General features: G+C 42.4%; 1 protein-coding gene across 2 annotated transcripts in view; it reads left to right on the top strand.

Annotated features, from left to right (window-relative positions):
* The window catches only part of rgl2 (ral guanine nucleotide dissociation stimulator-like 2), a 28,864-nt gene extending 12,299 nt beyond the window's left edge, over positions 1–16,565 (top strand). For both annotated transcript variants that reach the window (XM_071900975.2, XM_078286988.1), the window contains 15 exons: positions 1,410–1,466; positions 3,417–3,613; positions 4,829–4,938; positions 5,259–5,474; positions 6,696–6,799; positions 7,932–8,016; positions 9,729–9,788; positions 11,026–11,112; positions 11,266–11,298; positions 11,852–11,973; positions 12,074–12,157; positions 12,783–12,876; positions 13,082–13,306; positions 13,532–13,646; positions 14,583–16,565. In XM_071900975.2, the coding sequence (XP_071757076.2) occupies positions 1,410–1,466; positions 3,417–3,613; positions 4,829–4,938; positions 5,259–5,474; positions 6,696–6,799; positions 7,932–8,016; positions 9,729–9,788; positions 11,026–11,112; positions 11,266–11,298; positions 11,852–11,973; positions 12,074–12,157; positions 12,783–12,876; positions 13,082–13,306; positions 13,532–13,646; positions 14,583–14,764 (1,771 nt within the window). In that variant the 3' untranslated portion in view covers positions 14,765–16,565. The remainder of the gene's footprint in view (positions 1–1,409; positions 1,467–3,416; positions 3,614–4,828; positions 4,939–5,258; positions 5,475–6,695; positions 6,800–7,931; positions 8,017–9,728; positions 9,789–11,025; positions 11,113–11,265; positions 11,299–11,851; positions 11,974–12,073; positions 12,158–12,782; positions 12,877–13,081; positions 13,307–13,531; positions 13,647–14,582) is intronic.
* Positions 16,566–16,660: the final 95 nt, after the last annotated feature.

The raw sequence follows: 16,660 nt of genomic DNA, 5'->3' as shown, positions 1-16,660 counted from the left end.
GTTTATGTAGTGTGAAGCGACTGAAGACTGAAATCTGACAGTGACCTTGGCAACAGCCAATAGGAGTTAAGCTCAAGCTGGAAGACAAAGCAAATGAACCGCAAGAGAAGTTGCTGTTAACAACAGATAGTTCACATCAATAGAGATTCCCAGCTCCACTTGCCACACTCTTGATAACTTGATATACAATTTTATTTGCAGGAAAGTATGCAATTACAAGTGAAAGAAATGTCATACAAAACTCTTCAGCAATGTTATCCTCACAGTGTCACTTCAAAATACATCTGTAATGTAAATGTAAACTGTAGCTTCTCGACCGTGAAGCAAGAAACAACAGAACACCTGTTTAGTATTTACAGTGAACTGTCCTGTTCTGGCCGAATGGGAAAATGTTTCTGAATGACAGAGTTGGATACTGTGTGATCCCTCGTCTTCGTGTGTGTGTGTGATGCGCGTCTTTGCACCGTTGCCTGGTGTGAAAAGCTTCTCAGCGGGACGGCCGGCAGACGAGTCTGAACGGGCAACAGTTGAACGGTCTAGTAGTCTGTGAGGGGGTGACAAGGACAGTCAAAGACGCCGTGGGCCTTTCTGACCTCGTGCCTTTCAAAGACTTTAGTGGTCTGTGCCTACCTCCCTACTTTTGAGAGGAGCTGCTGCTTGATCCTGTAGACTTCCAGTTAAGCTGACGGTTCCCATTCCTTCAAACTGCATGCAGACATGAAAAAGGCTTCCACGAGTTTGTCTGACTCAGGTTAAGTAGGAAAAACTGCCAAATTCCCCGAAAACCAAACTATCCCTATAAAGCGTTAAAACAGATTGGATAAAACAGGGTCATCATTTTACTACACACCTCAAATGAATCCCTTTTCATAGGATAAACAGGTGTTGCTGTAGCTTTGTAATTTGTCTCAAAGCTGAGTCTAATTTAAGCAACAGCTCCCAGATAAATTGCTTTACTTTATTTGGTGACACTTCATACTGTAGGAAGCACCTGTGTGTATTATGACTGCAACCTGGTGTTTTTCTTAGCAACATAATTCTTCAAAGTTCTAACTTACTTCTGTTAAAAGTCTTTGTTAAGGAATGATGGCATTACACCTGTTTGGAAACACCTGTTTGGAAAGTTTTCCAAGGCAGCAAAAGAAACTACAGTCAGTTGGGTGAACTATTTTGCATGTCTTCTGTAGTCCTGGCAACACGCACAACGTACCTGTAAATATTAGGACAACACCTTTGCTGAAAAGCTGCTTAGCAAAAACAAGCCATAAATAAATTCATCACAAAGCATAAATAGTATTTATGACACAGCAAATGCGCATATTTGAAGCTGAATGACACTTTCAAGCCAGTGCTTCCCTATTTTCTGCTCCACTAAAGTTCTTTTCGCACTTTTTCTTTCTTCTTCGCAGATTGGAGCACCCACCTGGGGATAGCGTGAGGAGCCAGACGAGACAATCTTTCAACAAGTGAGGCTTTGAAAATGTCACCCAACCTCTTTGGGGAACTTTTAATGTGTCATGTGGTGTGTGTGTGTGTGTGTGTGTGCATGCTTGAATACTGTGTGCTCTGTGTGTGTGTGTACATATTTGCACACAAAAAACAGTGTATCATTACTCATCCAGTACCCCTTCTTGCTGCTATTTTGGGGAATATTATTATTTCCAGGCTGTATGTGCATCTACTGTGTTTGTCTGCAACAGCGCTATCTTGTGTGCATGTGTGTGTTTTAACAATAAAATGAACCTTTTTGATTCTTGAGGGGAAATTGGGTCATTGCAGCAGCAAAGACTAGGATGATATAAAATACAATGAATAAGACATATTGGAGATTAGAGATACAGCAAGAGCATGTTTGCACTTTTATGCACCAAACCAGATTTCATGAGCAGATGTGCATGGTAGATGCACATCTGTATGCATGGTTAGATATTCACATCATCATATTTACAAATAACATTTGCATAGAAATGTGTCCATAAGTGCAAATGTGCATTGTTAGCTGTTCACATTATGGGATATACTTATGTCTGTAGGTTTGCTGTGATAGCATCTCCAGTTATCTTTACATTTACATTTTAAGCATTTAGCTGACACTCGGACTGTAGAATCAGGGTCAGTATTAGATTTGTTGGCCAAGTGAGTTTGGGGTGAGAAAAGTCCTTTGCACTCCTATTCTAATCTTTGTGCAGGTGCCAATGCGAGATCAATGCCTTGCACAAAATTGCAAATAAAGCCTATTTTCAGTCTATTTTCGAAGACAGTCCATCCGCTCTTGCTTCCTCCACAGTCATTCTGCTGAGTGAATTTTCATCAGCTGTTGCTGAACTGAGTAACCTTTGACTTCTACTAACAACCTCGTTAACTGCTTTAACAGTCTCTGCTTATCAGCCCTGAATACCGTTGCTTTCTTAAAAACCAGTTCTGTTGCTGTTGTCAGTTCATCCCCTTGGATGACTGAAAACATCTGCAGTCTGGAACGTGAATGTAGAAGGACACGGCATACAGTAGATGGAAAAACACTAAACTTGAAGTCCACCTCATAAACCAGATTTTCTTTTCCAAACTATTGATCGGCTTGTAAACCCCGCTCCATCTCCTGTTCCTATCTTTTCTAACCATGACCGTGAACATTTTTGATTATTTTTATCAGATCAAAGATTGTGTCTTCAACTTGTCATTGGGTTTGGAATCCTGAAAGTCTGGTCCTGTTGTGCCAGTTTAACCCCATTTCATTACAAGATACAATTTCTTTGATACCATTTCTCATATGTAGATATCATCTAGTCCTTTAGACGCTGCACCCCCATCTTTCCTTAAACAGTTCTTTGGTGCTGTTGGCCCAAGCTTACTCACTATTGAATAGCTCTCTTATCGCTGGCTGTGTCCCTGGTTATTTCAAGCAGGCTATCATTCAGCCTCTGTTTAACAAAACCCAATTTTGATCCTTTGTTTCCACAAAGGCATAGAGCCATCACCAAGCTCTCTTTCTTGTCTAAAATCCTTGAGGAAGTGGTTTCCAGGCAACTTTTAGATGTGCTGGAAAATAGAAAAGAAAATGGAAAATACAGGCTTTTAACCCGACACAGGTCCCGAAACAGGTCCCATGTCAAATACACTTCGCTGTTGTGGCCCATAAAGTTTGGAGTAGCCTCCCTCAAAGCTATAGGGAGGCAGAATAAGTCCGAACTTTGAAAAAACTTCTTCAAACTCATTTATTTTCTCTGGCCTTTTCTTAATCTCATGTTATGGGTGTATTTTGTATTGTAGGTGAAATATAAGTAATGGTTCACTTTCTTATATTGCATTCTGAGTGTTTTGAAAACCGCAAGGGAAAAAAGAAAAAGCTGCACACATGAGTTGGAAATAGGTACAAATAGGTATAAATTCCCCCATTCCTGTCCCGCCTGTCCCTGCAGAGCGGTGTGCACGGTGTTCAGCACGTGGCTCTCGGAGTACCCCGAGGACTTCAAGGCTTTGGGGGAGCCGTCCCGTCTGCTGCGCCTGGCTCCCCTCCTCCCCCAGGACACCTCCTCTGCGGCCGACCTCCGCGCTCGCATCCTCAGGATAGCCGAGGAGCTGAGCGAGAAGGCCCTGCTCTCCGACTCCCATTCAGGTAATTATTTTGGGTGGCATTTAGCTGACACATTTAAAGCTGCGGTACGCAAGGATTTTATGTAAAAATACACCCGTCACAGAGAAGAGCGTCCCATCTCCACTAATTGAGACCTTTTAGATTTGCCCTGTTGTCCCCAAATGGAATTCTGGTGTCAGGTTTGGACACTCCACCCACAAGAAGTGATGAGTTGAAACTTCAGAGCAAAATACAAACTCCTGAACAGCAGTGAGACCAGAGAAAGCTGGACTCACTAGCGTTAGATCTTTTGCCTCTCTCTTCCCTATGGTCTAAAGTGATCACATGAGCGAGCTGTGTGCAGTTTACTGACGTCATGTTGCAGGATTTCTGGGTATTGAAGTTCAGATTTTTCAAACAGTTACCTCTCGCTGCCATTTGGAGCCTCCAACGTGCAAAAGTTTGCCTAGTGCAGATTTTACTGCAGCTCTTTTCCACAGTGACTGACAGTGAGTGAGCTGGTAGGTTCAGTGTCTTGCTGAAGGACTCTTCAGCAGTATGCTTGGCTATTGCAGGGATCGGACCTGTGACCTTTCTGTAACAGGATGGTCATTCTAAACTGTCACACTCATTGCCGCAATATCCAATCAGGAACAATGACTCTTCTGTAAGACTCTGTAGTAATATGTAACAAACATGGGAATATGCTCAGTTCATGATATGATTCAATATACAATTATAGGATATAGAGGATAGAATGATAGAATAGAATGGAAAAAGGTATAGACTAGGCTATTTGTCTCATCCTTGATATAAGAAATGAAACCAAAGTGCATTAGAAGTATATAAATCAGTTTTCAGATTTTTTCTTCTGAACCCAAGAGCACCGGTGGTGTTTCTTTGAAATCCTGAAGCGCCCCATGTTCCCTTGGATCCTCGTTGAACTATTTTAGACCCCAGAGCAAAACTCAACAACAACTTCATTATTAGATTGGACATAATTCAATATTACCTTGAGTCATCACACACACACGCCTGAATAGATAAACTGCTGTGCTCTCACCAGTATTGATACTGAGTGCTCCTTCATATCCCCATTTCCATCGCACTTACATTTTAAAATTTCTGATCCAGAATGAGTGAAACAGTAGGATAAGGTTAAATCCTGGATCACTAACATTACAAGCAAATATTCCTGCAATATTCCTTTTTTTTTAATGTTCATAGAGTTTAACTGAACAGCTTCTCCTGTTGCAGATCAGACCAACTCCACCAGCTCTCCCCCTGACGCCTCCAGGTTTGACCCCACCAGCATCCTGGGATTCCCAGCAGGACTCATTGCCGAGCAGCTCACCAAGATCGAGACGGTGAGGTTCACCTTCAAGCTTCAACATGCCTACTGATGATATGACACGAAGCGAAATACTGAACATTGAAACTGAAATCGAAAATGAATTAAAATTGGAATTACAGTACATAACATAATGAAATCGAATTGTTTTTTGATATATTCTGATATATGATTTAAAGTATAGAAAGCATGGTTCTTTTCTCTAAGTCAAAGACGTCACAGTACTGGACGCACTGTTTGATTGACAGCTGATCTCTGGGGAGAGCAGTGCAGAAACACCACAGCGATGAGCGCTTAGCAACAAAGATGCCTATTATCTATGTCTCCCCCTCTCAGGAGCTGTTTGTCCGTCTCGTACCGTACCACTGCCTCGGCTCCCTGTGGTCTCAGAGGGATAAGAAAGGGCGGGAGGGCGTCTGTTGGTCCGTCCGGGCCACCGTACGTCAGTTCAACAAGCTCGCCAATGCCGTTCTAGCGTCCTGCCTCTGGCCCACGAAGCTGCGCAGCCAGCAGAGAGCCCGACTGCTGGAGAAATGGATCAGCGTGGCGGAGGTCAGTAGCTCACATGCAGAGGTCAAAGGTCACAATTCCAAATACGTAGGATCTGATATGAATATCCCTTATGCCACAAGGCTAATGGGGGTCATTCTTCTGATCTGCACACCTTGGGTTTGAATCCTGGTTCGAGTTACAGCACGCTGTCTCGATTTCTGTTTGCGTTCACTGTATCCATTTAAAAAAATACAAAACTTGATGAGTGTACTGCCCAGTCAGATCATCTGACAATCAACTGGGTTATCACAACATCACTATCTTCTTAGTTTCAGAGATATCTCTTAAACTATGACTATACTATGTATTTCACTTTTATCAATAGCTAAGAGCTATGATTGATGCTTCTTCCCTGGGCAGAGCAGCAAATACTGAAATAGCACTTTCTCTCTTTGTGTTCATTTGACAGTCGACCAATTTAGGTGCAAGACAAGAAGAGAGATTATTCACAATCAGTATATTTTTAATATTATAAAAGATTAGTGAACAGGACACCTTCAGAAAGTGTGCATGCACAGCACATACGAGTAATGTGGTGAATCAGAAAGTTGGTAATCTATGAACAAACAGTCAAAAATGAACAAAAACTACATTATAAAAATGAAAATGTATATCATAAAGATTTATATCTGCTTAAAACATGAGTATTTCACAAATAAAAAGGTGGGTAAACTTGCGTGACATCCATGACTTTATAACAGCATTGTGCTTATTGTGCGAGACAGTCAGCTGCAGAACATTGAGAGCTTGCAGCAAGGACAGGACATGCCCCTAACCACCCCCCCCAGTGCACACACACACACGCACGCACACGCACACACACACACACACACACATCCTGCCCTGGGTCATTATGGTCAAATGAGCAGCTTGAATCCTTTCCAAACCTCTTTATCTGTCAACGAAATACAGCTTCTCTCCAATATTCCCGTTGGAAGGCACATTTTATATCACACACACACACACATACACACACACACCCACACACTTACAGCCTCTTTGGCATGGCACGGTATCATAGTTTGCTGCCAAAGTGCTGTCCTAAGCTCACCCCTGGTTTCTTTTGGGACAAACCTTTTTAGCAGTATACATTATTCAGCAAATCAGACAGACAGCGTAACTTAATGCCATCCAGACCCACACCCACAGGTGTTCTCAGTTACAGTGTGTGTGTGTGTGTGTGTGTGTGTGTGTGTGTGTGTGTGTGTGTGCCTTCAACAGGAGTGCAGAGCCAGGAAGAACTTCTCCTCTCTGTATGCCATTGTGTCCGCGCTGCAGAGTAACCCCATACACCGCCTGAGGAGGACCTGGCAGGAGACTGACAGGTCTGTGGAGGAAATACTCTCCATTTTTGTTTTGTTGTTTTATGTTGTTCTTGTAAGCAACTTTTATGCACACTTTGTCCTCCATGCTGCCCTCTTGGCCAGGTCTCTCTTTTAATCTCAGTGAGGCTTGGTTAGTGATGTTGAACTTTGGTAGTATCTTTGGTTGTGTAGCACTCCTGGACATGATAAAACCCCAAAATCTGCGATTCTCCGTTATCTTTTGCTTCGGTAGAGATGATTGGACAATTGTGTTTTTTTTCTCTCTCCATTCACTGCCATTGTATGGAGGAACAGGTCTCAAAGCACAGAAACAAATGCGAACAAAGCAGATTCTGACAACATATAAAAACCAATTGTCATTCTGAATCACTTTCTATGTTATTAAGTTATTAAGTGGAACACCGAAATCCGGTTGGAAGATTGTTAGTGTTGCACTTGTTCAAACTGAAAGGTTTAATAACAAAGAAAGCGATTCAAAACATTCTGCAGAATTCTCCAACATTACAAGCAACCAATAGAAAATACTTAAAGCTGACCGATGTCCTTCCCGGCTAAGAAAAATATCAAGATGTAATAATCATTCGCAGATGCTTAGAACTGATTATAAAGTTGATCACATATTCAAAAAAAATAACCTTTTAATTAAAGAGCCAACCCAAGTCAAGAATATATTTCATTTATCATAAATGTGATGCGAGGATAGTTTCTTTATAGCCTCAAACAGCATTACAGGGGACTGCTGTTACTCTTGGGAGACTTTATTTATGAAGTGCCAAGGCAATATCATCAATCCCTTTGACTTTTCAGACTTCAAAGTTTCCCTCTGAAAACTACAAAGTGCCACTTCAGTGTTGTCCTGTAACACAAGCTCACTCCATTGTCAGTGACCACAGCATCACTGTATTATCCTGTTGATGTGATGGGAATCATTTTCTCACCATTTGTTCCCCCAGTCAGCCCCAGTGTCCTCTGGTGTTCATGACTCACTGAATGAGTTTACATGCTTTTGACTTTTCAGACTTTCAAATTCAAATTTGTATGCATCTTTGTTTCCCTTTATTAGCCCAAATAATATTGGAATATAAATGTGCATGGAAACCCACTGATTGTTTCGGTCACTTGACTCCAACAGGGAAGCGATGAGGAGATACGAGGAACTGTCAGAGATATTCTCGGACAAGGATAACTACTCGCAAAGCAGGGAACTCCTGAAGGAGGTGAGTTACAGACACTGGACGAGGACCGCAGTGGAAACAAGTCCTTTGATCCTGGTGCTGTCCTTAGATGCACATACGTGTTTTGAACATTGTCAAAAAAGGAGAGAAAAAGAAAGATAGAAATGACAGGAACTCAGGGACTAAATGACACCATAATTCACATCATACCATCCAAACAGAGCAGAGATATTACATGGTTTCCCTGGTTTCTATAAGAATTTTGACTTCTGGCACAGAGACTAAGGCTGGTTTCTACTTGGTTCCATACTTGCAATCAGTCCAAGCGATTACCAAGCAATTACCAAGCAGTACAAATGGTTAAATCACATGTAAACCATTTTAATAAAAGATTAAAAGTCAGAGGCACGAGATTGAATGAATTCCCAAACTTTCAAAATGCAATTACATGTCATTTGACCATCAAGAAACTAGTATAGGTGTTAGCCTAGAGTTTAGAGAAGCAATTGCTTGTGATTGGAAGGTCGGGTCACAAAAACTCTTTCCTGATGTCTTGGACTTCTCTTGGTCTTGTCTTGGATTTATGTTTCTCTCCACCTGGTCCACCTTTATTTTCTCACCAGCACTACAAACAGTTTAAGGCTTTACACTTGTGTATACTGTGTAATGATCCTCTGTTGATCCTTAAACTCCTTAAGCACTATTATTATATTTGGAAAGAAATGAACACCCTTTACTGCCTATTTTGGTCCTGGTCTTGAATAGGACTTGATTTGCTCTGGTTTGACTTGATCTCGACCCCCTTTGGACCTAGTCTTGACTCTGGCTGGACCTGGCATTGGAATTGACTCGGACTCGACTAAGGTGGTCCCGACTACAGTCCCGCTCAATCTTTTGTGACAATCCAAGTGGGGAAAGTGAATAAGAAATACTTTCCCCTCCACCAATATGTGTGATTGTGTGTGAATCAGGGCTTTGCTGGAAAACGACATGCGTGCTCAGTCAGCAACCTGGGAAACCATGTGACTTTTCTGCTCTACGACTGATATCTCACATCCCAGTGACTGACACCCCATAACTTGAACAGCAGTATGACACATAATAACATGTCTGTCAATTGTCACTACTGGATGACGTTTGTTAGATTTAAATCTTTCTATTAATGGACGTTGCGTGGACTAAGGTCAAGCCTAATCCTTGGCTGAAAACCGCATTCAGTGCTAGAGAATGGGAGCTGAACATGCTTTGAATACCAGAAATAGGCCTAATCTGGTTGTGTATAACTGCCCTTATTCTGTCAACGCTTTCACTTTAGTGTATGACACCCATCTCCAGACCTGCATTATATTTAGTATGCAGTGTGACAGAGAGTTGGGGAAATTGGCAGGATTAGCTGTGTTTTGATTTCATATAATGGTGCAGCGCGAGCATCAATACCTTTGCATTAGCTGTGATTTTACCCATCATACCCCCAAAGGAATTCATCAAAACATATGCTTTCATTTTGAAAGCTTCACTCTGAGCTTTGATGTTGGAAAAACATCCCCGCCTTCTGTTGGGCTTTGATTTCCAACACAGTAACTTGCTTCCCTTCGTCTCTCCGCTTGTCTGAAAATGACTCTGACTACCATACAGGGTTACTAGCTGTTTGTACTGAGACAAAATGTTAGTAGGAAGAGTTTATGCATTTTTAGCATGTAATGTTAAGCTTTCTTGGTTGACCAAATTGTGTTTTGCTTGCTTTTGTCTTGCAGGAGGGCACGTCGAAGTTTGCCAACCTCGACAACAGACTGAACAACAGACGTCTTGCTGGGGTAAGTGGAGTGTAAAACTGACTTGGACCAAATAGGGGGTTGTCAAAGCTTAGAGGTCAGGGAAGCAGGCTTGATTCTGGAAGGACACTGGGTTGAATCCCCCTACTGGCAGGGAAAAGTGAACAATATTCTCAACTCCCTCAGCAACCACTGGTACCGATGAGGCAAGGCACTTCGCAACTGCTCAACTGAAGATTGTTGTTGTGTGAATGGGTGTAACTGTATGAATGTGAAGCAGGGTGTTGCTGAAAGAGGGCATACGTGCTTAATCACAGTGTAGTATTTGCAAATGACTCTCAATATTTGTTTAAATCTGATTGTCAAATCGGTGTCAAATTGGTTGGGTTTACTTCATCAGGGCGGTTCAGATAGTGTTATAGTTGTCAGTCACAGAAGAGTAACCTAAAATAACTTTTGTGCTGGGCTGTGAGGCAAACCCCACCCATCTGGTAAAAAAAACTGAATTATTTGCACATACGTATCGGCCCAGGTCTGGTGTGAATACCAATCGTTTTAGCCTGGAGGATTGTTCGCCCTCGCAGGCCTTTACAGGGAAACCTTGGATAACCTACGAATGATGTAAGCTCATGCAAACGTGTCACTTGTATTGTAAAAGTTAGGGGACACAAATATTACACGATGTCTTCAGAAAAATTATCTCTGCAGTGTAATGCCTTGAAATATTATGATGTATTGCATCTGTTTTGTATTTGCGTTCGGGGTTATTTGTAGGGGTTATAGACAAGAGCTTGTTTGTGCTCTTGAATAGATAAGTGACATCGTTGAAATGGCATGGGTTTCGTTTGTCAAAAAGCATCTGACAGTATAACCAAGTTACAGGGCCGCTTGAGTCAAAACCACTCAATTACGAATGAATAGACGGCCTGTGACATTGCTGAGCGCTTAATAAATGGATCTCGTTGTGAAAGTACTTGAAAATCGTGTTTTCCTACCAAAAAGCTACATTCAGACATTGATGCTGATGCCACCTCTGCTAAGCGGGTGGCGTTTCATTGGTTTGATGGAGGGTTGTAAGGGGGATAGACCAGCGTGCAGCAGCAAAACGGAACAGAGGGCTGTCTTCTGTGTGATGGACTGAAACCTGAGCCATCATTTGAGAAATAGCGGCAGGCAGGCTGTTATGAAATCCCTCGCTGTGCGCGGCCCTTTAAGATGTCGGCGGGAATCCCTGCGGGCCCGCTCGCTAGCTGATGAAACACTGCCTTTCTCTTCACAGTCCAGCGCCCAGGGCACCGTGCCCTACCTGGGCATCTTCCTCACAGACCTCACCATGCTGGACACGGCGGTCAAAGACAGGCTGGATGTAAGTTCCTCTCATGCTTCTGCCTGTCTGTCTGTCTGTCTGTCTGTCTGTCTGTCAGGGGGGGAAGCCCAGCCACAGCCCCTGGCAGTTACTTAGCACATTACGTAAATGATTATCAAGTTGCCATAACACATCCTGTCACTCCCTTTGCAGAACGGCTACATCAACTTTGACAAAAGGAGACGGGTAAGTGTTGCAATGGATTTTAACCCTATTTAAAGGGTTGAGAGTTGATTTGCATTATCATCTACTGCAACACTTCTAAAATAAGAGGCATCTGCATTTGGTTACATTTTAGTCATTTAGCCGAGCAGCAGAGTAAGCTTCATTTCAAGAGCAGAAACGTAACAAGCAGCCAAGAGTAAGGAGTGCAAGAGTGAGAAGCACATTGCCCTGATAATATTCCTGTGACCCTACAATGATCCTGTCAGACAGAAGTGCTAGGAAAAGAACTGAGGAAAACAAGAGGCAAGGAGAGAGATAGAAGGGATTTTTTTTTTAACTTCAAGATAAGAGCGTATTAGAGCGAGCAGAGGCGCATAATATGAGAGAGGAGATATGATTAAGTGGGAGAGAGAGAGTGCCGTGAGGTGCTTCTTGAAGAGATGAGTGGGTTGACTCCATAAAAAAAAAAAAAAAAAAAGAATGAACGCAGTAGTACTTGATCAGCCAACATGGGTGTCTTTTGTGTTCTGGAAGGTGTTATGAAACTTGAGGTGATATGGCTCTTTGTTAACAGGAATTTGAGGTTTTAGCTCAAATCCGGCTCCTGCAGTCTTCCTGCAAAAACTGTGTTTTCATTGCTGACGAGGCCTTCGTGCAGTGGTACCAGAGCGTACCTACGCTAACAGAGGAGGAAAGGTAGATATCTGAAAGTTGGGTTCACTTACTGATAAATGTCTGGAACGCATTCAGTCATTTAATGAGAGCAACTGACGAATTTGTTGGATGTCTGTTGCAGTTACAGACTGTCCAATGAAATTGAACCCTGTGAAACGAGCCCTCGAGGCCTTACCCCGACAGTGATCATCACACAGTGCCCAGAGTAAGTCATGCTCCACAAACATATGCATGCACACACACACACACACATACACACACACAGGTACTGCACAGGAAAATGACCAAAAGAACACATTTACATTTCAAAATGTCGTCGCTATCAGGTGAAAACCTTGTATCTCAAAAATGTCAACTTTCCAGGGACTAAGAATTGAATTTGATTGAATTGAGTGAATTTATTCTATCAATCCTAAAAACAAGTACAAGAATAGGATTCAGCCAGAAAATAAATTCATGTACAGTTTAAAAAAAATCATCAAGCATAACACAATAAAGCTCAAGAGCCTATTTCTATTGTGGTCCTCGAAGAAAAGAAAAGAAAAAAACAGTTTTGTTTTTAGCTTGATGACAATGCATTTTGAGTTTATCCCGTGGATTTTAAAAGGGTGTCATAAGCTCAAGAGGTGGGAGAATTTCCCCAACTCATAGAGGAACATGTAATCCTTCAGTTGAAGTGAAAACATGAAAATCAACTAAATTATGGGTTACAGGGTTTTCACAGGAGCGACACAGTATGTAAAGTAGGATTTTGGTTGGTAGGATAGCTTGTTTACATCCATGATAAGCATAATAAGTGAATGTGTTTATGCCTCTCCATGTGTTGACAGTCTGAGTACCTCCCGGACCAGCCTGGCTGGCGACAGCGATAGCCTCTTTGACTTCCCCTCTCCTGTCAATAACCTACTCTCCAAACTTGCTAAGGTAATCTACTATTGCTATCAGGCCCAAGTCAGCATTTATATTAGCTTGTTGCACCGGCATTTGTAGGAGGAGAAGCATGTTCTTACGTATCTTTTTTTAGCCTTGGTCGAAGTCTGTGGAACAGCATTGCTTCCATACTTCTCATACTAGAAAGCAATCACGTCCTTGGTCGTCATCGTCACTATTGTTATTATTTTTACTGCAGCATATGAAATCCCCCTCGGTGTCCTGTCTGGATGTTGACACCTCCCCTTCAACCAATGACTCCACCCCCGCCACGCTGACCCCATCCACTCCCACGAAATCACACCGTCGCTCGGCCTCCTGTGGCAACAACCCCTCCTATAACACCCAGGGGTCGGGGCCAGACATGAGAATCATCAGGATACGGATGGACTTGCAAGATGGAAACTTGTACCGAAGCATACTGGTACTAAAAACAATTTGAGACTAATTTACAAGGGGCCGTGAGAACGCAGAAAATGTTCCGTCTCAAATTATATATTACATGCTGCACTTAAGGCCTTTCCTCTTATCTGCAAGTATCCCATAATGATAGTCATCAAAATCATATCCCCAGGATACATTGTACCAGGATATCGTTAGTGCAAGTCAAGCTGTCTGGTGTCATTGATATTCTCCTCTCTCCCCTCAGGTGACGAGCAATGACAAGACCCCCACTGTGATCAGCTCTGCCTTAGAAAAGCACAATCAGGACCCCAAGGAGGCGTCCAGATATGAGCTGATCCAACTTTTGCCTGAGGGAAAAGGTAAAGACATGTTCCCAGTGGAGCAGAAGCAGATTATTCGGGTAACTTTCCCAAAAACCTAGAGGAAAAATCAATCCTAAAACACTTTAACACTGTTAAAAAACAGCTATTGGCGATGTGCCTTGGATATCTGGGCCCATTTTGCTGTTTGTTGGTGTATTTTTCTTATTGCTACAATAGCTACAATAGAGTTTGATAGCAAAAACATTTCAGCTATCTAAAACAATGGTAAACATCAGACTTTGGTGTCAGTCCTGCAGAATGGCTTCTTTCTAGAGCTGCCATTTTGCACCGACGCTCAACAATCATACAGGTAGAAATCCATGGTAGAAGAGGAAGAGAGACCAATTTCTCCACCAACAGCAGCCTCAATAGACCAGAATGCAATGCAGCCACAGCTTGCATGTTTGCGGGTCTCTCATCAGTAGTGTGTGGAATACAAAGCCCTCCTCGATGTGTTTTTTTTTTTTGTACCACCATCACAACATTGTTCTCTCTCTAATCTCACTTTTTCTCAACTGGAAAAAAACTTACTACACCATCACTATCACTTTCTCCACCCACATGTTTGCAGCAGAGAGAACAGCTCTCTCTGGGGTGGTTTTAAAGTCATTGTGGGAAACGTGGGAAATCACTAACTGAAATAGAAGCAGTTGAGGCAAGTTGAGGGAGAGTGGCTGCACGTCAGAGAAAGTAGATTACAACGCTTCATCACAGAATAACTCCTGGAACGCACTGAACATCACAGATTGATGAAATCTAACAGTGCGAGAGTCTCAGAGGGAGGATTTCTCCTTTAAGTGCCGGAATCATCCTGAATGTCTTGTAAGCTTTAGAGGACTGATGCCGCTATTATCACAACATTTAGGAAACTCCACTGAACTCTGATGCAGTGTTTGTTTCTCCTTGTTTTGTTTTGTTTTTTTTTCACTGCAGAATTGGTCATCCCTGCCACAGGAAACGTCTTCTATGCCATGACATCATTGAGTGTTGACTTCCTATTGAGGAGGAAAGGCGGGAACCCTCTACTTGGCTTACAGCCAATCAGCACAGAGACTAGCGCCACTTTCCCTCGCATCAAGGCCAAGGGGAGGAGACTGGTCAGGACTCTATTTTGATATCACATCCCCCCCTCCCCGACCCAACTCTCTCCACATTGACTGTTTTTCTCGTAGTTCATGGTTCTCATTGGTCTCGACAAGATTGCAGGCAGATCTCTCACTTTAATGTGGCCTTGTCTCTGCAAAACACAACTCTATGCCTTTCTCCCAAGGGGAAAAACTCTCCCACATTCCCACTGAGCTTGTTCTACCAAAACGTGTCCTTTTTTTAGCGTGTCTCAACATGTTTTAATGAACAGGGTCTTTCAAATACATTTCAATAACCTGCTGCCCTGACAGAGCCATCCGCTGCTGAAGAACAGTGCAAAGTGTCATCCTGTCCTAACTTTATGCATTAGCAATTAAACACCCGGAGGATGAGAAATGGAAACCTTTAACCTTTGGTCGCGTTTGGTGCTGGCTCTCGAGTCTCAAGTCAGGCAGCACTTGATCATGCATTTCGCATCATTTCCATTCCAACTCAATCAATAAGAAGAGTTATAGATACTAACAGCAACCAAGAAATCCCTCAGCGTAAGGTACCTCAGTCGCGAGTGATGTGACATTTCCAAAAGATTTAATTGGTCAGAATGTGAGCTTCTGTGATCAGCTAAGATGGCGTCTAAGGAAACCTGGAATGTGACTGAAAAACACTATTCGGTTTTTTTGGACTGAAGCAAACAAGGACATACACAAATATGCAAGGACTGTCGAGAGAGAGAGAGAGAGAGACATGGATGGACAGACAGTGAAGTACATCATTGTAGCAAAACACTGGAGCTCGTCTAATGAGTTGTATGAGAAATATATATATGTTTTGTATATATTTATATATTTTGTATGTCTGTATGATGTCAAACTTGTGTTTACATTGGCAAGGAGCTCTAGGTCCATGTGTCTGAATTGTAAAGTAACTAATTAATTGTGGAAAAATGCATCGAATACCCGCAAGATTACCACTTAAAAACAGGCCAGCACATGTCTACAATGAAAATGATTATTTCATCTGTTTGACTTTGATACAAGCAGATAGTCATTCCAGCAGAAACTTAAAAACAACTTGGAGCACTTTCAAAGCTTGTGGCTTTGCTTAACTTAATCGTTGTTGTGTGTCACACTTTAGCAAACTGGCAAAACAGAATGAAGCCATTAACGAAAGCCACTCGGATGAAAACACTAAGGAAAATCTGGATTATTAGTGTGTGGCAACAGAAGCTGAACCTTTCAACATAGCATAAGCTCATCTTGACCTTCTGCAGATTTTCCAAACGGCGGTTCCTCTGGGTTTCCCTTTCTGAATCTTTGGTGAGGAAAGGTCGTACACTCAGCTGGACGCGTCCTCACACAGTACAAAGCCTCAGTTCCAATTTCCATGTTTTGAATTAGCATAACGTGTCAACTGCAATGTAAGTTTAGAACAAAGACCTCTTTGCACACAAGAATGAGGACTTGGTGTGGAGGAGAAACAAGTCGTAACTATGACGAACTCTTGTGACCTCTGGTTGTCGCTCTTCCTGCTCAGCGCTGGTGAGGCCTTCTTATTGGCTGAGGCACGGGGCAATGGTAGGACCAGGGAGAGGATTCTGGGTAACAATAGATGAAGTGTGCTAGCATATGCTATGCTGCTGATTGTTTTAGTGCCTTTCTCTACAGGGTGCTCACCTTTCCCATGTTTGCATTGGAATGTATACAGTACATGTGGGTGTGCATTGGAGGAAATGCAGTCACCCACAGTGCGGTGGAGTCTCACATCAAAGCTATTTATGCACTACATACAGGATGTCCTATTTTTGTGGTAATAAATTTACTTTTATATGAATTTCATTGCTTTTGACTGTTATGCCGAAACACACGTGTTCAATACAGACTATTTTCCATGCTGCTTTGGAGTATTTCTATAAAGAGAATTAAACC

This window comes from Centroberyx gerrardi, chromosome 12 (genome assembly GCF_048128805.1).
Source record: "Centroberyx gerrardi isolate f3 chromosome 12, fCenGer3.hap1.cur.20231027, whole genome shotgun sequence".
Taxonomy (NCBI): Eukaryota; Metazoa; Chordata; class Actinopteri; order Beryciformes; family Berycidae; genus Centroberyx; species Centroberyx gerrardi.
This window is presented reverse-complemented; position numbering and strand designations above follow the sequence as displayed.